At 42.3% G+C, this 25,167-nt stretch overlaps 1 protein-coding gene across 16 annotated transcripts in view; it reads right to left on the bottom strand.

Annotated features, from left to right (window-relative positions):
- KDM6A (lysine demethylase 6A) overlaps positions 1-24,609 on the bottom strand; it is a 145,549-nt gene extending 120,940 nt beyond the window's left edge. For 10 of the 16 annotated variants that reach the window (XR_010622507.1, XM_065741602.1, XM_065741603.1 and 7 more), the window contains exons 1-2: positions 23,967-24,608; positions 23,676-23,739 (exon numbers count right to left, since the gene is read on the bottom strand). Coding sequence is in view for 15 of the 16 variants with exons in the window: in XM_065741602.1 (XP_065597674.1) it covers positions 23,676-23,739; positions 23,967-24,127 (225 nt within the window). In the remaining variant the exon portion in view is untranslated. Of the gene's footprint in view, positions 1-23,675; positions 23,740-23,966 lie in introns of all 16 variants that reach the window. The other 6 variants (XM_065741613.1, XM_065741611.1, XM_065741610.1 and 3 more) reach the window with 2 other exon arrangements.
- Positions 24,610-25,167: the final 558 nt, after the last annotated feature.

The following is a 25,167-nucleotide window of genomic DNA, read 5'->3' as shown; positions in this document are numbered from 1 at the left end:
GTGTAACACAGTGAAGACAAGGTGGATTTTGTAATTATACACACACACACACACACAAATGTATGTGTATGGACAAAGAGGAATGCAACTCGTTAGAGAAAAACCCAGAGGAATTAAGGGCCATCTCACTACCCATCTTTGCTAAGCACTAATAGATTTAGTCTGTGTAGTAACTTCTAATCAACTGCATCACGCCACTATTTTTTCCAACAGTGATTTGCAAATTCCCTCTTCTACCATGTCCAGCTGGATAAGGTACAACATTCCCTTTCTGTTGGACTTAACCTGGACAATTTAATGTGTAATACCCCAGTGCCTGTGGACAAGAAGTCACCAAGTCAAACTCCACACAGAAGAGCACTCAATAACAAGGAATTCTACAGCCAGTTATGTCTAACTCCTCAGAAGATAAATCTTATTTAAAAAAGAAAAAGAAACAGGAAACAAAACTTTAACCTTCAAACAACAATCAACTACTGTATTTATAAGTTTATCACAAACTGCCACAAAAGTGAGTCATTACATTTCAACATATATCCAATTCTATGAAAAAATAAATATTTATTGGAGCCTATACACAGTTCACTGCTCTTATTGTTTAACACACTTGCTCATCCCAACCTGCACAGCAAACAGACACTTCTAGGAACTAAGATGGCCATTACCTATCTGTAGATTTTTAAAAAATGAAAACATGCACAAGGCAAGTAGAACTCTACTGTACAGAAGCCTAATGTTTAACTTGGCATTTACACTGTGCTATATCCATACGTTCAGAACACCTATATCTTCATCTCTAAGCGACAAAAACAGTTCCTGTCTCTCAGAACTGGGGAGAAAATTCAAAATGCTCTGAATGATAATCTAACTGCTACAAAGTATTTCCTAGACCCACAGAAATGTGAGCTCCATCATCAGAGATTGGAAATGGGACAACGTATTCCAAAAGAACAGATGCACAGTTCAGCATTTAATGTCAAGAAGTTCATATGATATTACCATCACTCATAAACCAGCATGAGTATGTCACTCATCCACCAAATACCTCTGAAGATCTCCTAACATTACCATAGGGTTTGCATTTAAAATGAAATGACAAGTCAACAATACGTATTTCAGACATTTATTGATAAATGTCTCCTCTTGATGGATGTACTGTATTCAACCAGATTTAGTCCACAAAAGGTGAGATGTTTTGCAGCTGACTCTTCAACTGAAGTTGTAAAGACTCAGGCCTTTAGTTGGTGAAGAACTGATTTTGTTACTGTTCATAGTGGCAGTCATCATTAATTTCAAGTACACGTTACTGCAAAAAAATCTTAAAAGGAATTTCATCTATTTTATAGGAAACATAGCAGTTTCCAAAATGCAAACAGATTGAGACTGCAAAACCACCAATATATGACTCAAGGCATAAAGCTCTCAACGTAGACTCACTGTCCTGAACACAGAAAAACTACATTGCCAGGAAACACACTGGTGAGAATTACAGTTAACAAAAATGCTCCTCAATTGAAAAAAAGGCTCATTACATGGATGACTGGACTTTCTTCAGTACTGGTTCCAAAGAGTGGAACAAATCATCACTGGAAAAGTATGACATCCACACTGGATATGCAGAAAGCTGCACACACATTTAGAATTGCCTGAATTAAAGAAAAATCACCCTGTATTGTACAAAAATCCCAGATAAAACAGTACGTCACCATGAACAAGCAATTCCCCTAGACAGGTAACAAGGAAAACAGTAAAACCCAACAAGTATTTACAAACCAAGCATGACAACACCCAAGACAAGTGTAAAAGTCTGAAGAGCATGCTGGGCACATCCAAAGAAGCAGCAAGTAAAAGCTCAGGCAGAATAAAGGACAGCACAAGTGTGCAATGGAGAAAGCGTGAGGCACAGATAGCTAAAACATTAGTGAGGGAGAATGACAGGGAAAAGAAGTAAACAGATCACCATTTGCTCAAAGAGCAGCCAAACATTACCACCTCCATCACCTATCATCCCATTCCTGCTCCACCTGGCAGCACCACAGTCCCAAGTGTCATCCTTTTTAGTCCCTTCATTTAAAAATGTAAACTGCACACAAAATATTCATTTTGCATAGTTGTCTGAAGTAACAGCTTTATTTATATCCAACAAAGCCAGAACTACCATTCAGGATCACCTACGGCCATCTTTGTGCAAGCAACAGGAGGTTGTATAATCTCTACACTCAGGTTTGGCTACATGACTAGCACATGCAAGAGATTATTTATGCTGTCTTTAGGCCACAGGTGGAGAACTAGCATAAAATACCAGGTGCATGTGGCTCACAGGGGCAATAATGTGCTAGCCAGTGAAGCATATGTTCAAGAAGCGTTTAGATGAGGTGCTAAAGGATTTAATTTAGTAGTTGGGTAGAGATAGTGATAGGAGGATGGTTGGACTAGATGATCTTATAGGTCCTTTCCAACCTTATGAACTTATGAACTTATATGGAGTTCTTCAGTGCAAGAAAAGGCTACAACTACTCTTGGTCTCTTGGCCAACTAGCACTGAATAGCTGGAGAAGTTCTTCTCCCAGCTGGAGCAGTTAATGGCCAAGCAGCAACAACTCAGTGGGGGCAACCAGGAGAGCTGCCTTCTTAACTCTATGCCCATCCTTTCCGTGAGCCAAGTAGGTAGAAGAGCTCTGTATAGTCTTTCAGAGCTGAAGACAGAGGCCCAGGTCTAAAGAGAAAGTGAAAGTCAGGAGCACTGAGCCTCAGAGACATGACAAAAACTGCAGAAAGAAGGAAAAATACATTCACAAATTACAAGCTGCGGGTATAAGATTTTACATTTTTATTGTTCTCTTCAAAGGCTAACAGGACAAGCCTACAGAACTGATATAAATTTACAGTAAGAACAAGAAAAAAAGATTTTTTTTTTATTTTTGCTAGGTATTAAAGTATTCATGAAATATTCAAATCAAGGACTCAAAATTTGACAGCTCCTGCTCATTTTATTTTCCCATCCCCAGATGTAAAGATTTGGCTGCTAACTTGACACTGGGCTCTCTAGAGAGGAAAGCTAGGAAAGCTAAAAGGAGCAGAACCACAACTGTATTCTCCCCTGCTGCCCTGCCATTTAACAGTAAAGCTACTCTACTGCACATGAGAGCATGAGGTGCAGCAGCTCTAAGTAGATTTGTCAACGTTTATTCTGTGTAGTAATGGAATGAGATTTGAGACTACAGTTTCTGGAACAGTTTCCTGCACTTTGTTGTATTTTGTGCTTCCTGGACACTGTAAAATACTCATGAAAATGGATTTTAGGTAGAGTTGTGTCTGACCCACAGAAAAAAGCGTTTTGGACTCTGTTTGAAACATAATATTACAGAATTTTACCTCTGAAGTACACTGATTGGTGGCAGCCTATCATTATCTCCATAATTTGCAGAGACACCATACTGGCCTTTGAACTGAATTTACAGTATTACTTTAGGTCTATTGACTATAAATGAGGAGAGGACGTTACAACTTGAAAATACACTTATCAACCAGGCTGCTTTTGGCAAAGGTAAAGCTAGGAGGCATGTAGCAGTACTTTATACCTCCCTAGAATACCCTGAACTCTTCAGCAGGCTTGTTAAAACAACTCTGACAACTCAAGTACATTAATTAGTGGATTTTAATGCAACAAAGCAAAATGAGTACACGATGCCAACATAAGACAGAAGAAAGCAAGCATACACAATTCTAAAATTCAACAGATGATAAATTTCCTGAGAGTGATAAAATGAGGTCACTGTGCTAAGTCTGACCAGTAGTCTATCCAGCCCACCATGCCTCCACATTCATTGCAACAGAACGTGCATAAAAACAGCAAAAAGCAATGAGCACAGCCATTCCATGAACACACTCAGGGAGAAAAAGTTTTCATGAAGCAACATTAATACTTTCACAGATTGTAGCACATAAATTAGTTCAGAAACTTCCTGAGCACAGGTGCTAGCTGATCTTCTATCCATTAATCTGTTCCTTTACTTTTTAAACTGCATTCAATCATTTAACATTAACAACACACTGCCTCAACTAGTTCCACAGATTAACTTGCAAGGAACTGTCTCCCATTTGCTGAATCTGCTTCCTTGTAGCTTAAGTTACCGATCCCAAGCTCTTGTGGTACAAGAGATGGGGAACAACCCACTGTAAAGGCAAAAAAATTAATCAACAGCACCTTGGCATCTCTGACCTACAATACTGTACGTAACATCTGCATTTAAAAAATATAAATACATTCAGATGCAAAGATAAGAAAAAAAGATGTTCCTCTCTTGAAAAAAAGGAGCAACAGCTTGAAAAAAAGCTTATAACAGCTCAAGTTACTTAGGTTAACAAATCAAAAGCTAGCACAACTCTTTTCTACAAGTATTAACAGGACAAACATCAGAGGAAGAGCTATTTCAGCCTAGCAGCAGTGCTGATAAACTAACACATATAAACTGAAACTGAAAATTAAAAGAAGGATTCTGAGAATTAGGAAATTAGGATTTTCTTGTCATTTAAATTACAACAGTAGAGGCAAAAGAGCATTACTACTTTTAAGACTGTGAGACTTCACAAGTATAACAAGATCCGTGACATAACTGCCTGCAACACCAAGAAATAGGCCTCATAAACAGCTGGAAATTCTCATGTAAACCTTTGTATTCTTTGTGTTCTCTCTAAAAGACTCCGCACAGTTTCTGAAAAGAATTTCTATCTTAGTGCAACAGACCAACACCAATTACTTACTATAAAGTGCTAAACTGAAACAAGGGGCTTATGCCCTTGAGGCTCTTCTGGATGAAAGTATTTGGGAAAGCCTGGGGAAGAATGAACTAACTTCTTAAGATTTTAAATAATGGCATCCCTACCACCCAGAAAGCAGACAACAGCATTTTCTGAAAGCAGGGAACATAACTACAGACCCAAAATCTACAGACAATATTCGAAATCTGGCCAACCTCAGCTATAAATACATGTGGGATTCAATGTTTGGATTCTTTCTAGGAAATCTTGATTTAAATTTTCAGTTAATGAAGGAATGCAATTTTTAGCAGATATACTTAGTTTTATTAAGAACTAAGCTCAGCTAGTTTTTTTTTTTTTATTATTTCATTTTGGCATTACTCTAGCAAGTACAACTAACACTGCAGGTACGTTAATCTCAGCTAAATATAACTGAAGCTTCCCATCCTCTTTCAAACTAGACTTCTTTCGTATGCAAAGGTGACCACCCTTCAAAACTCATTTGTGAAACAAATTTCTCCTAAACTTTAAGTTTTCATTTAGTAACTTCCAAAAACATAAAACAATGGTGTAAAAGAATAAGAATATTCACAGAAAGCCAGCAGCATCACACATTCTGCAATATGCTTCCAAAACTTTATGTAGAAAATAAGAAGTTTTTGAAGCAAAAAATTAAACAGCTATTCCTAACTTTCTATTAGGTTAAAAAATGCTTGAATAGGAAAAGAAAAAAAAAAAAGAAAAAGACTGGATATGCCTTTTCAAATAACTTCAGATGTCTCATGCCCAACACGTACTGCCACCCATCGCATGGTACCAAATGAACAAACAGCTTCCAGACCTCAAGAAGCAGCAATAACATGTGACAAGTAAAACAGGCATTCAGAAATCACTGCAGTCACATTAGCAAAGGGTATTTTTCAAAGCTTTATTATGTTAGACTACCTTCTCAAGTGCTATGTCCCAAGTAACTGTTTACAGCATTTTTTCCCCAAAGACATCCCCAGCATTCATTCAGCACTGAAATGGACAGGAGAAAGGAGTCTGCTTTCTGCTGCATCATTCCCCAAACTGGTAGGATTAAACTTGTTCTTCTTTCCAAAATTCACAGGAACAGCCACTGTCACCTAGAATTTCGAAAGGCTCTTAGTTCAAGAAAACTTTTTATTTCTCTCTCCAAAATAAAAATGTTTTCAACAAGATCAGAAGCAATTGACAGATGAAGAAACAGATCAGCAAAATGCAGCTTTATAGTTGGATGCTATTGTAATTTTTTTTTCAGGACTTAGTACTGAATCAAGTAATTAATTGACCACCTATTTTCATTAACTCAAGTCTGAATCTCAGCTCTGTTTCTGGCAGACAATTGGCATAGTATTCTAAAATTTGAGAAGTTCTATTTTCAGTATTTATTTCTTAATGTTACTATTTGCTTTCACTACCAAAAAGCTATCACTGTCTAAAGCTACACTTGTATCACTATTAATCCAAAGTGAAATCTGCAGATAGTAATAAATTTTACACAAATAACAGTAGCGATATCAGAAAACATAATGTAGCTTCTAAACACAAACTGCTGCTCTAGGTCAGTGAAACAAGTCTTAAGAGCAGCAAGCTAAGCAAAAAACTACAGAATGAAAAAGCTTCTGTCAAAATATAACAGTTTTCTGATTATATTTAAGTAGAAACCTGCTTGCATGAGGTCTTTCAGAAGGTTTCAAACAACTAAATAATGTCCTGAGAACAGGAAATGCATGTAACCACAGTTCTGTTTGACAGCAGTCACTGGGCAGCAGCTATTAGCACTCTACCTTTGTAAGGGTTGGCTGGCCTCTATAGTTAAGGTATTAAGCAAAAAAAAGGATGACTTATGGTAGTAGTGATGTAACAAAGACTTTCCCTTGAGTGATGTTGCAAGTCTGACTGCTGACATGATCAAATGGAAGAACACTGATGCACCTTAAGAAAACTGCTATGATTTATTCAGCAGTGCCATATTAAGCAGGAGCGATGCACAAGGACACCCAAGCAACAGTGATCATCAGCAGTTGCATAAGACAAGGCTGACAAGCAAATCACGAAGTATAAGGAGGCAGGTCACTGGGTAAGGAGAAAAAACAACACCACCACACTCAAGTTTAGAAAACAGAGCAGACAAACTCCCTGGAAAGCAGCCGTAAACTTGAAACAGTCTTACAACACGAAACTGGTTAGTTAGTGGTTAATGGAGTTAAGTCCAGCTGGCATCCTGTTACGAGCAACGTCCCCCAAGGGTCAGTTTTGGGGCCCATCTTGTTTAATATCTTTATTGATGACCTAGATGAGGGGATTGAGTGTATCCTCAGCAAGTTTGCAGATGACACCAAGTTGGGAGGATGTGTCAAACTGCCTGAGGGTAGGGAGGCCCTACAGAGGGATCTGGATAGGCTGAACAGCTGGGCTGAGCTCAGTGGGATGAGGTTCAATAAGACCAAGTGCCGGGTCCTGCACTTTGGCCACAATAACCCCATGCAATGCTATAGGCTTGGGGCAGAATGGCTTGAAGAATGTAGAGAGGAAAAGGACCTGGGGGTGTTGGTTGATGTGACCGGCAGTGTGCCCAGGTGGCCAAGAAGGCCAACAGCATCCTGGCCTGTATTAGAAATAGTATAGCCAGCAGGAGCAGGGAGGTGATCATCCCCCTGTACTCAGCTCTGGTACGGCCGCACCTCGAGTACTGTGTTCAGTTTTGGGCCCCTCACTACAAGAAGGACATTGAGGCCCTGGAGCGTGTTCAGAGAAGGGCAACAAAACTGGTGAGGGGTCTGGAGCACAAGTCTTATGAGGAGCGGCTGAGGGAGCTGGGATTGTTTAGTCTGGAGAAGAGGAGGCTCAGAGGAGACCTTATTGCACTCTACCACTTCCTGAAGGGGGGTTGTGGTGTGGAGGGGGTGGGCCTCTTCTCCCTGATAAATAATGACAGGACGAGAGGGAACAGCCACAAGTTGTGCCAGGGAAGATTTAGATTAGACCTGAGGAAACATTTTTTCTCTGAAAGAGTGGTCAGGCACTGGAATGGCCTGCCTAGGGAGGTGGTTGAGGCACCATCCCTAGCGCTGTTCAAGAAGCGTTTAGATGAGGTGCTAAGGGATTTGATTTAGTAGTTCAGTGGGTAGGGATAGTGATAGGAGGATGGTTGGACAAGATGATCTTGTAGGTCCTTTCCAACCTAATGAACCTATGAATCTATGAATCTATAAGCTATTTGCCAGTTGCTGAGGGTGGCAAAAGGGACATACACAGCATACATAACAGATACGGAAATGTGAAAATGTCACCCTTGGAAGTCAGAGCTGAAGATATGTCCATAGGTACAACAGTTTCATTTCCCAGTTTTAAAAGTCTTGCTAGACCAGTCTGATAGGACAAGAGACAGCAAAGGACAAAATTAACTCCTTAAACCAATTTTTTTTTTTTGCTGTTAACACCAAATTTGCAGGGGAAGGGAAGGGACAGAAGAAATAATCCTTTCTATTACAACTACCTGAGTATTCTAGAGAAACTGCATAAGGCAAAGCCATCACTAGCCAAAGGATACTAAGCAATTCTCAAGTATCCTCTCTCTACGACCCTCCCAAGAACCCTCCTATTGTTTCAAAAGACTTATGGTTGTGTACTCAAAACTCCTCCCCACAAAGTTAGACTTCCTTCACTTTCACTCACAGACCCCATGACTTTTTGTGCCAGTTGTAACTAACCAGCCAGTCTGCACCTGACACACGGGTATGCAGATGGCACAGTACCTTCTTCGGTCCTGACATTTCCTTTCCTTCCTTCACAACACAGGCTGAAGGAAACAAAACCTTGTATATGTAGGAATGCACAATTAAAAGGGACATTCAAGTCCCAAAAGGGGGCTACTTCCCAAAGCCTTGGGAGATCTCCTTCCATTGTTAACAATAATCTTAAGCAATTGAGAGATCAGCACACAGCTCCTGATATAATTATGTGTGGCCCACGCTATACACTACCTCCAACCCCAGTGCACAACTGGGATGCAATGAGACACCTCCAGAAATACCACTTGGGCTCCATTTCACATGTCAGAAGTCTTTATGCACTGCCATCTCCACCCTTTCTTTCCTCCCTATGCCAATCACATAGTTCTTGGTACTTTTAATTGTATAGAGTAAACGTAAAGAATAAGTTTCTTTAAGGAAAGATGTAGATCTTAATTAGCTATATTGAAAATAATGATAATTTCAAACTATTTTTTCTAAAATTGATGAGTACAGGCCTCTCTCTTGCCCACACCCATTTTATCATTACCCACACCTCACACATCTTGACACTGACAAGGACAGAGAGCTTGGCACACAAAGAACTTGAGTTAAATCTAGAGACGCTGGAGGGCAGAGATGGGGGGGGTAGGGAAAAAATGAAATAGTTAAATTGCTGGAGAGGTCAGGAGGTCAACATTATACAAGCAATGAATCCTTAAGCTAACTGCTATTAACCAGACAAAGAAAAGATGACTTAACAGCCATGCAGCTTCACTCACACAGAGACATACAACTTCATGGGCACTTCTTTAGTAAACGCCAACTGGCAATGAAAACTTCACTCATTTCAGCTCAATTTCCCTAGCAAGTGCTATAAAACAGCACCTTCCAACAGGTATCCCTTCTCCAAAGTTCAAGGAGTCTTTCTTTCACCTCTACATGCAAAGAGAGAGATCCAACAGACGGGATAACCAAATGCCAGAATTTTTATAGACTTGGAGGAAAAAAGTCCAACACTTCTCTTTTAATGTGTACTTTTATGAGTGACAGAACTCATCCTCAAACAAAGAGGAAGTTATTCAGAAGTAACATTAATTCCTTAACTGACTGTGGAAAAAGAAGCAATACCACAACATCTGCCTCACTTGTTCAGTGTCTTCCAAATAAAGCTCCTTCAAAACATCTGCTTTTAATAATGTTCCTTTACCTGCAAATCTAAGCAACACTAGTTATTCCTCTCACACAGCAGATTTAATCTCCAAAATACGTCTTCCAATATTCTGTCCAAAGCAAGTTAGAGAGGAAAAACATTCTAGCTTACAATCAAAATGTAAGCTGGCATCACAGTTGCAAAGCAAAAGAATCTGCACAACAACAACAAAAAACATCTTCAAGAAAACTGTGCAACATTGCAGGGTAAATACCCTGAAATAATAGTACCCACATAATATAACAAAAATAGACAGTATATTTTCAGATAGATTATCCAGATGCTATTAAGACACCGGATAAATTAGGAGGGGCTTGGCTGGAACTCCACAGGGGAGGGATCTCCAACAAGAGATCCTTCTCCAGTGGTGGTCAGCCCTGAAATGGGGTCTGGGAGAGGTGGAGCCAGACTGCACCCCTTCCGGTCACACAGTGCATTGCCTTCACCTGTGCTCCTGCGGCTGACTCAGTGCTCACCTCAGCTGATCCAGCAGTGCTTCAGGCCAGGATTCAACAGTTCCCATACAAACATATATCAAAAACACATTTCTCATAAACTATCACACCAGAATCCCAGCATATAACATGAATATATTTTGTCTGAAGTGTAGTCAAATTCTGTGCAACCATTCTACAGAACAACATTATATAGCTTTTCTGGCCATCTGAGATAACATGTAACAAGACCCCATTGGCCTGGGCTCTAAGTGACGTTATTTGTAACATCATTTAAGGTCGATCAGAATTTTTTATTCTTTAGAAAACATGGATGATATTGAAAGCTTAAATTAATACAAGTAGTATCGCAACAGCACAGGGAACCACAGCTACAGACATCATCTCTACTTTCAGAAAATCAGCTCTGCTCTTCCAAGCTGTCTGCTCACACACTAGGGTGAGAAGAAAAGAAGTCCTTGGCACAACCTTCCAACCAGGACAGCAACACAGCTCTTAACTTTTGATTCTGACACCGCACATAACAGTGCAATGATACTAACAGTAACTTGTACGTAGGGACTGCCATGTTAGAGAAAATGCCAGCATATAACAGCACACTACTGCCCAAGTGAGACTCAAACATGAACATAAACACGGTGGTTGCAGGTATTTGATAATACATTCATTCTAAAGCTTGGGTACCAACACACACAGGTACTAATAGATACTACTCTTCATTAAATACTGTTTTTTTTTCCTGACTATTTAATAAAGAGAAACATTGGCAAACAAGGTGCTAAGCAAAACCAGTAATCTGCTTATGAGAATGCAAGAGTTAATTGCTTTCAGCAATGGCACAACAAAAAACTGGAAAGGTTCTACACTGCTATAGAAAAATCAGTGAAAATGAAGTCATTAGAGCAGAATTGTGTTTTTTTCTCCTTTCCAGCTGTCTGAAGCCTGACAGACCTCAAGCCAGTCATTAATGAATTGCTTTGAATCAGTTTGTTCCATTTTTGAGTTTTGATTCTGGAAGTGAGAAAGGCTCCAGGGAAAAAGCTGTGGAATGACCTGTGCTTGAGACCTGGTTCCCTGTTTCAGTGAGAAAGTCTACAGATCTGCTTATCAGCTCCTCAAGAGGCACAATTTCCTGGTGTTAGAGAATTCCTACCTACTGCTGCTGAAGAAAAGAGTTAATGAACTGGAGCCAGAGCTTCACTATTAAGGAAGCTGCATTCTAATCTCCTTAACCAATATTAAAAAGTCATCAAGAAATCAAAATAATCTCCAAATATCAAAAAGCTTTCTCTAAAAGATCTCTGCTGCTTGCCTAGACAATCTAAAAAACCTTTTGCTTCCAAAGACAGAAATCAAAGCAGAGCAGTCAGGCTAAACCCGAGTGAGCTTTGGGAGTGCATCGCTCGGCCTTCTCAAGGAGCAAAGAAGACCCGAGGTGTGCCTCAGTTCCACAGGCACCATATGCTCCCTGAATCCTGAGAGCTTCCTGCACACAACGGCTGTGCTTACCCACTCTCACTTTTCTCAGGAAGATCATTTCCATCTAGAAATCATTATAAAAATCACCCCTTCCAAGTAGCAAATACTCGTCTAAAGAGAAGGCCATTCTTTCAAATTACCAAGGACTTAGAACAATTAGCAATTAAAAGTAAGCAGTACAAAAGATTCCCTTCTCACTGGATATAATGGAGCCATCATTTTTCTCAATTTTTTGGCCATAACATAAACAAGCTCTAAGTTCTCAACTGGCATCACTTGAAAACATCCTACCATTCAAAAGCGAGAAAACAAGCTGCCGAAGGAGAACAGAATCAACTAACCAATAAAGAAAAATACAACTTAAGGTGACAGCATTTTTACTGACAGGGAATAAACAGATCACAATATTCCAGCTCCAACTTCTTCCTCAGTTTCAGGCACATCTATGCTCTCAGACTGACTGAAGACAACCTCCAACATTAGGCACAGAAGCCCAATGCAGGAATCCCCATCACAAAGCATTATCTAAGGAATCTGTATACAGCCTTCCACAATTCCTCCAACTATCCTAACTACTTCTCTGCAACAGCTTTCTAAACTACAGCCCATCTTTCACTGTGCTTTTCCATCTTCTCCAATATACGTGTCTCCTTTCCAGGTCCTGTTTGACTATTAATACTATTTGCAATTTTTTTATATCAAAGAAACTTCAAAAAATAAATTGAAAAATGCCCCATACTGACACTACATGTAGAAAAAAATAACAAGACGGATGGTGTATAACCCAAGAAAACTGTCAAAACTAATGAATTCTTTAAACACATGAACTTGTAAGTTAGGAGAGCCCATTTAAGGTTGGAAATGAGACCTTATTCTGCTCATTAGTTAACAGAGATTCTAATGGTCTGTCATCTCATTTTAGGCACTAAAACTCACTTCTGCTGTAAACATAAGCCTCTCTACTTCTCTCTACATGTAACTAAAAGGCATTGAAGACACTTAAACTACTCATTTCCTCCACATAGTAACTACAGTTAAGAAAGCCCTCCACTACAATCCCAAAAGGTAACTCACTATTTAAATTATGTGGGCTCCGATCTTAACAGTGTATTTGAGGATTTTCATAAAGAGGTCAGAGAAAGCTGGCTCAGACATACATCTCTTTCATATCTGCTTCTTCCTTATACAAACAATTTATTTCCTCACCTCTCAAGCAAGGAATAGAAGAGCATATGTTGCTCTGATTCAAAATCAGCTTAAAAAACAACTTACTATGAGATTTTCAGATTTTATTTTATTTTTTTTACAGCTATATTCACCCTTACCTTCGAATCAAGAAAGGGAGTAATAGTAACTAATTTCTCTTAAATTTCATATTTTTCCTTCTTTTTTAATTCTTATTTTTAAAACCACAAAAGCGCTTTAAGTCTGATTTGCTGATTATTTTTAAGGGGAAACATTTGAAATCACAGTCCTTCACAACATGTAAACATTTGTGAGATATGAAAGTTAAAAAAATAACATCAACAGAGGTTTGCATACCACAAGGAAGATCAAGAATGCATCAAGTTTTAAGAAACACTGTATTCCCATACACAGATACATGTTTGCAACCTACCCAGAAGCTCTTTTATGGCTTTCCGTCCAAGGTACTTAATTTCTGTACTTCATTCTTCCCAATAACATTTCTTTTTCTTTCATACTAGTGACTGCTTATGACGCACCCTACAATGTTATGCAAAGGATGGCTCACATTTTTCTTATCCTTCACTTTATCTTGTACTCTTTCTACACTTTGCAGCACTGAACGATACCACTGCATTCTGACAATCAGCATGTCTCCCATCCTCAGACTTTCAATTCCATATTTAGAACTATTTATTTCCCTTTTAAAATAACCATCTACACATTCCTCACTTGCTCAGCTTTCTTCATCCTTCAAGTCTAAAGGAAGGAAAATATGACACAAGGACTTAGCCTTCATTTTCACCCTGTGAAAAAAGCAGTATCTATTGGGATTCCTAGCTCCTGCAGTCAAGATGGCAAGGGCACAGGGAGGAAGGGAGGCAGCAGCAGAAGACAAAGGCTTGGACAACACAGACAGTCCTCCTGCTAAAGGAACTGTTTCCTCTTAATTTTAATTCAAAAATGGGAGAATGCAGAGTCACAGAGAACTTAAAGCACATAACTCTTCTTAGGCTTTTTCACATCCATCTTCAACTTACTTGTGTCTATTCTGCTCCTGTTTACATCCCTTTTACAGCCTTTTGAAGCAAGCAACATCACCAGCAACGGCATAAATGCTACATGAAGTTAGGAGTAACAGTTAGGAACAGGTTTCGGATGGTTGCTAGAAAAAAAAAAAACAACACTGATTTTCACTGCTTCCCAGCCACCCATATTTTGTCTGCATCATTTTATCACCTATTTCTCAGCTTCCTCACATCTAACAGCTATTCTTGTCAACCTCTCCTACATTTCCTTTGTCTTAGTTGTTTTCTGGGTCGGAACTGTTTTCTTCAGAGTGCCTAGTATGATGCTATGATTTGGTTCTAGGAAAAAAAACAACACTGATAACACACCGATGTTTATAGCTGCTGCTAAGCAGTGCTGTACAGAGGCAAGGCCATTCACAGCCAAGGGCCCAAGGAGCTGGGAGGGAACAGAATCAGATCAGCTGACTTAAACTGGCCAAAGGGATATCCCATATCATAGAATATCATGCTGAAGGAGTTCTGAAGCGGGTGGGAGTTCATCTCACTCTCTTCCACTGTTTGGGGGCTAGCTGGACATTGGTCAGCAGATGATGAGCAACGGTTTATGCACCACTTATGACATACTTTTATATACATATATATATATATATATACACACACACAGCCTATTACCCTCTTCCTTTTCTCTATCTTAGTTTTTATCTCAACCCGTAAGTTCTACTCTGTTTTTTTTTCCCCCCAATTCTCTCCTCCATCCCACTGAGGGGAGCAAGCAAATAGCTCTGTGACGCCGAGCCACCTGCAGGTTTAAACCACAATATCCTTTAACTGAAAATCTCTTCCTTTTACTGTAACACTGTATTCTTTCCAAAAAAAAAAAAAAAAAACCCACAACTTTCCCAGTAGGATGTTTCATTTCTCTTCTTCCTCAAAAGTAAATGAAGGTCTAATTTTCAGAAAGTATAGCTTCAAACACAGTTGATAGAGTATACAATCTGAATCCTTCAGCATTTTCACCCTATTCAGAGCCACACTGATAATGACATTAAAAAAATCTTCATAAAACTTATTCACCTTTCTTCTGCAGCCCTGATGACATATATCCTACCATTCTTTGCTGCTTCACATCAACTCAGATCTGAAACCGCCCTAGGTTTCATAGTGACTATCATCTTCACAAAACACTAGGTCTTCCTTCAGAGTGGGTAAGGAAGCTCACCACACTCATTCCATCCTTCCTCGTCAAAAGGCATATATATAATCCTGGCAACTTGTGCTTCCTGTGAGAAAATAAGGGACCAATACTTTCTGCTTCAGCAACAATTCTGCAAATATCCTTTCCAGAAAGTCATAGAATCACAAGGTTGGAAAGGACCTCTAAGATTGTCTAGTCCAACCATCATTACCACTGCTACCACAAGCACTAAACCATACCTCGTAGCTCCTCATCCAGACACCTCCTGAACACTGCCAGGGACAGTAACTCCATCACCTCCCTGGGCAGGCCATTCCAGTGCCTGACCACTCAGAGAAGGAGTTTTTCCTTATGTCCAACCCAAACCTCCTCTGGTACAATCTGCGGCCATTTCCAAAGTGTCATGCTAAGCAGAACCCACACTAGATTCTCCAGTCTTCCACTGTTAAAACAATGGTGCATCCATTTTTGAGTCTGCAAAATAACCTGTACTGTTTACTTTTTTTTTTTTAATCTGAATCAGTTTGCCAGCTTGGTTTATTGCACAGGCCCAAAAATGGTTTCACTAGCACATATGAGAAGCAGATCAGGAACAGAAACACAAAGACTATTGATTTAAGATTCTGTTTTCTGAAGAGAAAAATATATACAATCGATCTTAAATTCACTATTGCCCACTAAATACTTACTTCTGCAAGTAAGTTTTCAAATCATGAAATAATGAAAATACTGCTTACATAAGGTAAGCAAGATGATACCACAAAAAAAAAGATTGATTGGCTCCATTTTAAAAGGCACTGCACTGGGACATTTGACTAAAGCTAAAAATGATATCCCAAAATTGTTCAGAACTTTGACATTCTCAAAATGCAACCAAAAACTTAATGAAACACATATTCATGATTCAGTCTGTTTTAGAACTTAAAAACCAATCTATGAATAACTTTCCACAAAATACCATCATGAGAAAAAGGAAATGACTTGAAGCATTTTAACTGACAACAATTAATTTAACAATATACCACAAAGGAAATTCATATATAACTGTATAGTGTTCTAGCTGTAATTCACAACACACTTTTAGGCACTCCCGTTAAAAATACTCTTAATTATATATCTTAATTAAACAAGCTTCTTCTATGAATGCTATATCGCAAATGCAAGAACCGTAAAGGAAGCTACTTTGTCTGATAGAAATCCATGCATCCTTTTACACTCTAAAGTGAAAGCATCTGAGAAAGAACATTCTTCAACTGTCCAACACACTTAAGGGACATTTGTTTTTATTAACATGGTACTCTATTTACATAGGAAACACTTCCTTAGCATTCTATAGAAAATAATATCTATTATCAAGAGTAATACCTGACTCACCCACTGCAAACACCTGACACATACCAGTCAATTCTAAAGGTGTACCATTCAGTAAACTCTACCCTCAAGCAAACTGCCATATGCCACATGGTACTTTCAATGGTATCAGCAGAACTAGTCTTGAAAGCAGGCTTTGAGCACACCAGTCCTGAAAATACTTTCCTCAAGAGAAATTACACCTACTAATGCAATTTCTTTATTATGCTTGCCTGAGAGCAAGGAGTACATACAATAAAGTAAGAGGAGTTAAATACAGGAGTTCCCTGGTCTGACGAACTCAGATTACACTTTCTCAAACACAGTTGCTTTCCTTCCTCATAACACACCCTCAGGAGCAACTGTACAAATCCTGACAGCCTCTGTAGCGCTCCGCACAGAACTGATGTCTTGACCATTGCCTTTGTCCTTAGCTACAGAGAAGTATTCTGCCACTGAACAGGGTTAACACTGCCAGTGTTTGTAGGCCACCGGAAGTTCAATAAACATCTCTTCAATCTCTAATTGCAAGGATACATTGTTCAAATGTTACACATTACACACTACAGCCACAGAACCCCACCAGCAAGGGAGATTCCAACAGACAGTAACTAACATGAGAGGTACAGGGTAAACAAGGTATGTTTGAAACTAAGGCATTGACAGATGGACACATACACCTACCTACAACCACGACAACAGGTCAGCTGCTGGAATCATCTGAACAAATAGTAAAATCTGCCCCCCTTGGACAGCAGAGTATTCACCTCAGACTTGCATCTCATCTGCTTAGTCTCTCCTGCAGAAACCCATTTAACTCCTTTAAACGTTTTACACAACCATTTCAATTTTCATAAGTTACATATTTCTTTCCCTTTCATCTGCTGAAAATATTGAAAAATCCCTACTGCTGCCCAGAAAATCCCAACAGATGGTGACCAAGAACAGTATTTGTTCACTAACCATGAACAACCTGAAGTCTAATTCAATGAACTTGCAAAGCTGGAAACCAAGGCTTATTTTCTCCACAGAACAGAAGTTTGTCTAATTCTGAGGAATAAAGGAAAAAAGAAAAGAAAAAAAAGTAGGCCATTGCACATAACTGTGGTATCAGAGAATCTTGTAATAAATGCTAATCGCTATAAGATAACTTCATTGCCATAAATATTTTCCCATTTACTTCCTTTAATTTTCCATCACTATACAAATGTAGTGAAAACAAATGTTTCTACAAGCAGAACTGCCCAAGTACTGAACATTATTCTTTTCTAAAATAGTATGTAAAACAAGGTATAGTTTTTATATGATGCTTTCAGTATTTACCTACAATGATGTTAACATTTGCAGATAGTCTCACCACTGTAATTAACACGTCCACTCAACCTAATACAGTGAATAGACAACCATAAAAGCAGCCAAGAGGCAGAAGGCCCTTACATTTCACAAGCAGCAAACACACTTGAATACTGTGCATGGACAAAATGTGTACTTTGGCCATTTCATCTCTGCATACAGTGTCTGATATTACACCCATATGGAGTTTTGAAAAACAGAGCCCACTCGTGTTATTATCCACAAAAAGATCAGTGGAAGGATTTCAGTTATAAATTATCAGAATGGAATTGAGTGTGGAAAAAAGCAGCCTCATCCGTGCCATTAGTTTTCCCTCACAATATTCAAACAAGTAATTTATCATATCCCCTTTTCTTCAGCTGCTAAAACACTATAATAATTTCCTTGCCTTCGTTCCTGCTGCTTGCCTTGTCTATTTAATAATTAAGTCAGTAGGGCACAAACAGTCTTAAGTCTATGAAGAGGAATCAGCAGAAGACCACTGCAGCCTTCAGAGGCCAGTAGATTAGAACTTAGAAGCTGCCATTTCTAACACTGTTTATCTATTAAAAAATAAATAAAAAAGAAACACCACTGTAACAAAGAAAAATCTTATATTGTATTCCCTCATAGTAACCTCTTGATGGAGAACAATCCTACTGAAGTGGGAGTAGGGGTACGCCAGTTTTCCTACAATCCATCTACACTTCCAGGCAGATCTTGTTGTTTGAGATTAATCCCTCCTTACCTTCTCATTACCATATTACAAGTATAACCATAGCTTCACTTATTTCCTTGTCTGCAGGAAGTAGTAAAAACACTGCACTTTAAAATTATGAAATAGCTAAAATACTCAAGGACTTAAGTTTTGAACAATAAAAAAAACATCATTTTAAAGAAATATGCCTTTTGAAAGTATGAAAACATTTCAAATAGCTCACACTTTAGCTGTCTGATGTCTGTTTGAAAAAACAAACAAACAAATAAAAAAAGGTTATTTTTAATGCCAGATGCAGTACAAATGATACAAACATATAATTATGTCTTTAAGAACCAAGATAGATACATATCGTGGGCTGTTTCAAAATACTGCAATTTCAAAATATAAACATAGTGCAACCGTGAACTGTCCAATACATCATCCTTACCTTAATTCAGATCCTAAAAAACCCTATTCTCATGAAAACTGAGCACAAGCAGCGTGCAGAAAAATACTGATCTTCAAGATCTGTAGATCATTTCCAGCTATCCAGTAACAGCTACAATTTTTACTTCAAATCTTCCAACTTCCAAACACCCTCAATGAGGGCTAGAAAACCAGCTGAGTCCACAACACAATTCGCAAAAAGTTAACCAACTCAAACTTGTTCTGCTTTAACAGACAGTATGCCAGATAACAGGCAAATAATAAGAAATGAAGAACGTATTTAAAAAAAAACAAAACATAAAGGAACAGCTGATATATAAATTTACAGAAACTAGAGAGGCTTCCCACTTCCTGGAACAGCTTACAAATGTCTCATGGTACCAATTCCCAGTTTCTCAATTCCCAACACTGCCATTACATTAGGCAAACACTATAATTATTTTAAAAGCAATTCTCCTTTGTTTAGATGAAAATAAACAGCCAAAATGTTTCCAAAATTGTTTAAAAAAAAATAACACATTTTACTACACCTAGGCTGGTCTGCTGAAATGTTTTCCTGACTAATCATTTTTCAAGTAGCCTGGTACAATTAAAAAAGAAGATATTTAATTATAGATTAGTAAAAAAAAATAGCACTGATGTCGACACTGAAGGGACAAAGTCGCTATATACTAATTCACACTGTCCAGAACTGTTTTTAAGCAAGTAACACCGACAATCATAAGAAAAGTGAAAGAACGGTATCACCGTGCACTTATTTTGTGAGCTAAATAAAAGCATTTTTAATTTTGTCAACTCGTATGGCCCTTACACAAAGTAAATAACACCTTTTACATCAGATGGAAGGCCTGCAAGACCACAAAAGGCAACAAGAGACCCAAAACGGCTATACTGCATCCAACTACTTCAAATCTCTTGGAATTGATTTCAACATCGATACTGCTAAATGGTAACATGCTTCACATTTTGTCTATAGGATATGACAAACTCATTAAAGCCAATGAATAGGAATTACCAAACATCTTAAAACCAGTTTCATCACCTTCAATCTGTCTGGCAGTCAAATAATGATAGCTTATGAAAGGTTTGCCACTGAAAGAAAGTCCACTTTGGCAAAACACTGTGATTTTAAAAAACAAAGAAAAAAGGCAGATCATTTGCAGTTCACTCCCAGTGCAGTGTAAGTTTCCCCCTCCTCATGAAATTAAACTTCACCTCCTGCGAAAACTAACATCTTTCCGGAAGAAAGAGACATCACAATACCAGCGGGGCTTTTTTCCATTTTGTGTTTTTGGCTCCTTCACATTAACGTTCTTGTCAACTACAGAAGCACAGCTGTGTGCACTTTCACCTAAAACGAGACGAGCTGCATTGGATTTGCAGGCTCGAAAGGAGACATCACTTAATTCACCTCTTCCCCTAAAACCACACTAGCTGCAAACTATTATCTTCCAAGCTCTTTTTCTGCAGAATAAACAAAAATTTTTTACAACAGCAAATTCTACCCCTTTGTGACAATACTAACAGCATGTATACAATTACATAAAAGTTTGATTTTTTCCTGGCTTATCACACATCAAAAACGTGAAGCAACAAAACCGTATCCCTGACCTTTAGACATTATCTTCAATACTCCATAAATATTGTATAGATCTGATGTCATATCTGCTCTTTTGATCTGTTACATCCAGCAGCAGGACCCGGTTTAGCTCACGGTACTACAGTCATATATCCTATAAAGCAAAACTACAGAAAAGGCAGAAAGGCAGACTCTGGTCCAGACCCGGAGAAGGAATAATACCCACAGCCACATTACAGCTCCGGACATGAAGCTTCCTTCATCCCTTAAAGAGATTCTGGATTTCTTACTGCTCACTCTGCCAGGGTGTGGCTTTGTTAGACCACAGCTCCCACTGCTAAAGCTCCATGAGATCTCCTCGCTGGCCTGGAAGAGCCTGAGCCAACACACAGACTCCTGTGAATGGAAACCCTTTAAGACCTGGAACAGCACCTCATAGCGCTGAGACACCAAACTCAAGCTCTCACCAGATAGATCCCTTTTGCTAAACATGAGTTCAGGAAGAGAAGGAAGCAATTTCCTTGACACCTGCAACCTGAGAGAGCCTCTCAGGATTGGCACACTGCTCCTGCCATCCAATAACTGCAGGTAACCAGGGAGCAATGCCAAAGAGATGCTGCTGCAGCCTTCTTCTTAAAGGGTGCGGTAGCAGATACTTGTACTTGCAGTGAAGGATTCCTCTCAAAACATGACTCAATGGCTTCATAGATTCATAGATACATTAGGTTGGAAAGGACCTACAAAATCATCTAGTCCAACCATCCCCCTTTCACCATCCCTACCCACTAAATAACTAAATCAAATCCCTCAGCACCTCATCTAAACGCTTCTTGAACTTTCCTTACTTGCTATCCCTGAACATACATCTTGCATTGCTTAAATACACACTGGCTCCTAGATTCTTAAATCACACAATTAGGATTTCATAATCACAGAGCTAGGGTCTTTGTTAGCTGCTGTTGCTCCATGGACAGAAAAGGGACTTCATTACTATCACTGCAAAAGCCATTAATTAAATGTACATATATACGTCTACACTTTCTATAATAAAAATGACCATTACATGAAACCTTCAGTGGCCTGCTAGACTAATTATCCAAAACCAACCCTCCCACCGCAGATTTTATAGAACCTATACTGCTTCACACACACGAGAAATTGAATAATGAGCATCTTATAACAAAGTAAATCTTATATGATAAAGTAAAAATAACTTCTTACTTACTGATAACAGTAACTCAAATGCACACACACATTCACCAAAAGAAAAAAAGCACAAACAAATCCGAATCAGGCACAAGCCAAGGAATGCCCATGAAACATCTTTGCACTGCACAGTAATATTTTAATCCTTCTTTCATAACCAGCTCCTTCTCTCAGTGACAAGTTTCACAAAGAGCAAGCTCCACATATTAGTGTGCAATTCATCAACGTCCAAAGCACTGTCAGAAAACAGAGCTGTGATATCAAAATATTCAGCAGTTTAGATTCATGGTGGTGCCAGGTTTTTGTTTTGTTTTTGTTTTCTTATTTTAGCATTCACTGTACGGATTCATACATCGATGCACCAAGATGCTGAGCGCTCCCAAAAATGTACTTTCAAGATATCAAAATGCCCCAAAGCTCCAGGCACAGAGCACAGACACAACTTCAATGGATGGCACAAAAAATAAAAAGTGTTACATTCGAAAAAGGACTCAAAACTCCAATAACGTGCTGAACTGCGGCCCACACTACTTCACTTAACAGCATGTGAAACAGAATGTGAGCTAGCGATCCTGTGTGACAGGCATCCTCACGGTAGCGATGCCTTTATTTTCTGAGCGGCATCCTTAGGCTCTATCCCACGTGTGATTCCCCGCAACGCTTCCGGCAGCCTCAGCAGCACACAGGGATGAATCCCGGCCCATCACAGTTAACGTACGTACAGAATATAGCTGCCGTAACACATCACTCCCCGACCCTTATGATTTATTGGGGGGGAGGAAAAAAAATACTTGAATAAATAAGTCCGAAAACCGAACCGAAGCAGCGTGGATTTTTAAACGCAAACACAAAGAAGAGCGCACTCGCTTTGCACTCCTTCCTTCCACCCTCCCCCCACGTCCTGACACTGAGCCTTTCCAATTAGGCCACAAACAAACACCCAAAGCCCAGCGAGCTCCCGGGCCGCCGCGAGGCCGCGACTTCACATAGGAATCCTCCACGTGAAAACGGGTGCGCACAGAGAGGCCGGACACCGCGAAGGGGCGAACAAAGTGTCAAACGCGAGGCCGCTGTCAGGCGCCGGGCGCAGCAGAGCCCCCGGCAGCTCGCGGGCCTTTGTCAGCGCGGCGCGGAGCGGCGCGTGCTACAGGTTGATAAGGCCCCGCCCGCCCGCCCGCGGGCAGCGCCCGGACACCGCGCGCGGAGTTCCTTTCCCTCCGCGCTCAGCGGGGGCCGCGCGCTCCGCACGACGCGCACGTCCCTTCGCGGTGTTTGTTTCGTGTTTACCTCCCCCCCACCCCCCCCTCCTCTTTCTCCTCCCTGTCCGGCCATCTTGGGCCGGCAGAGCAGCCATTACTTAACTCAATGACAGGGCCAACAACTTTTCGCGGACACAAACACCTCTCCGCGAGGCCGGGCGAGCTCCCGACGAGCCGCCCGCCAGCGGGAACACGGGGGAGGCCCGCGGGCGATCGGCCGGCACGCCGCGAGCTCGGGGCCGGGAGCCACGCTCCCTTTCGGCGGCGCTTCCCTCGCCCCCCTCCAACTCCCAACTTCTCTCCCGGCGCTCCGCGGACTCGCGGGGCCCAAATCACGAGGGAGGGTCCGGGGAGAGGGCAACGTCAGCAGCGCCTCGCGCGCGCCCTCCCCCCGCCGCCTCCTCCTCCCTCTCCCCCCCCTCATCCCCCCCCCCGCCACTCTGTTTCCCTCCCCCGCACCCCCTCCCCCCTCTCCCCAATCACCCCCCCTCCCCCAGCCCCGCCGCTCGCTCCCGGCCCCTGTTCGGCCGTCCCGGGGCCGGACCGCCGCCTTCGTCCCAAACGCGGCCCCGACGTCGGTGGCGAGAAGGGGCAAAGCGGAGAGCCCCGCACCGTGCGGGCTCCGGGGAGCGTGCGGCGAGGCCTCCCCTCCCCACCCCCCGCCGCCACTCCCCCCCCCCACTCCATACCCTCGAGCCGCTCTCTCCATCCATCCCCTCTCTTACCTTTAACAGCAAGGCCTTCGTTCTGGCGCCATCTTCATGAAGCCTCAGAAATCCGAAGAGTCGGCTGCGGAGAGGGGAGCGGGAGGGAGGGGAGAGAAGAAGGAGAGGCGCGAGGCGCCGCGTTATCCGGAGGCAGTCCCCCCGCGCGGGCAGGCGGGCAGGCCCGGCTCCGGGCCGGGCACACGCGCAACGCCGAGCGGGGAACCGCGGGCAGGGGAGGGGGGGGACCCGGAGGGAGCGCGGGCCGAGCCGGGCACGGAGGCGGCCGGGCACGGAGCGGGGAGCGGGTACCTGTCGAGGCCGGATAGGGCTTCTCTCTCCTCGGCTGTCAAGCTGGCGAAGTCCTCCTCGCTCTGGCCGCTCGCTTTCCCCGCCGCCATTTTCTTTTCCTCATCACCGAAAGGAGCAGCAGAGGCGGCGGCGGCGGCGAGCGACACTCCGCACGATTTCATGGAAACGCAGCGTAATTAACTGCCGATCGCACCCCCCCCCCGCGCACCCCCGACACCCCCCAGCGCCGGGCGGGGCGGGGTGCCCGACACGCACACACCCCACAACTTTTATTACAACAACAACAGCCGGCAGGGAGGGGGAGGGAGGGAGGGAGGGAGGGGAGAGGGAGGGAGGCGGGGGGAAGCCCCGCTGCTCGGAGGAGGAGGAGGAGGAGGAGGAGGAGGAGGAGGGAGGGGGAGGGAGGGAGGGAGCCCCAGCGCTGGCGGCTCGGGGGAGGGGAGGAGGAGACTGCGGAGGATGGCGGCCGAGCGGTGTTTACATCGCCGCTCGCCCCGGCGGCCAGGGCTGCGAGCGGAGCCGGGGCGGCGCGGGCCCGGCCCGCCCTCCCGCAGCGGGGCTGTGCGCGCCGCCCGTACAAACTTCCCCGGCGGCTGCCCAAAGTTGTTGTAATTGTGTCACACCGCCAGCCCCACGCCGCCGCCGTCACCCACCCCCCCCTCCCCCCACCGCCTCCCCGCCCGCCCGGTCTCGCTCAGCCAATCGGCGCCTCCGCGGCGCTGCACGTGACCTTTGTTGACTTACGTCAGTCATAGCGCTCTCCCACCGCCGAGCTCCGGTTTGGTTGGCGCTCAGCGCCCGCCTCTCTCGGCGGCCTCACGCTAATGGTCGGCGTCAGCGGGAGGAGGCGGGCTTAGTGCCCTCTGCCGCCGACGAGAGGCCGAGGAGCCCATCAATCACGGGAGCTTGTCGATGCTCGGGTACCAGCAGTTTGCATTGCGCCTTTAAAAAACGGAGGGCGAGAAGGCGGGGGGAAGTTTTCGGGAGAGGCGCGGGCCTCGGGGGCGGGAGCAGGAGGAGGAGGAGGGGGCTGCGCTGCATTTACGGGCAGCGTTGCGTAACGTGGGCTCCGGGCGGTGCTGAAGAAGCGCGAGCCAGGCGGCGCCGTGCCGCTCCGCTTTCCCTCAGCTCGGTATGGGGCGTGGCTGCCTTCGCACCACCGGATCATAACGGTTTCCCCGCACGGAGAGAAGCGAGGGGG

The sequence above is a fragment of the Cyrtonyx montezumae genome, unplaced genomic scaffold (assembly GCF_038088225.1).
Source record: "Cyrtonyx montezumae isolate F1298 unplaced genomic scaffold, pur_monq_1.0 scaffold_3, whole genome shotgun sequence".
NCBI classification, from domain to species: Eukaryota; Metazoa; Chordata; class Aves; order Galliformes; family Odontophoridae; genus Cyrtonyx; species Cyrtonyx montezumae.
This window is presented reverse-complemented; position numbering and strand designations above follow the sequence as displayed.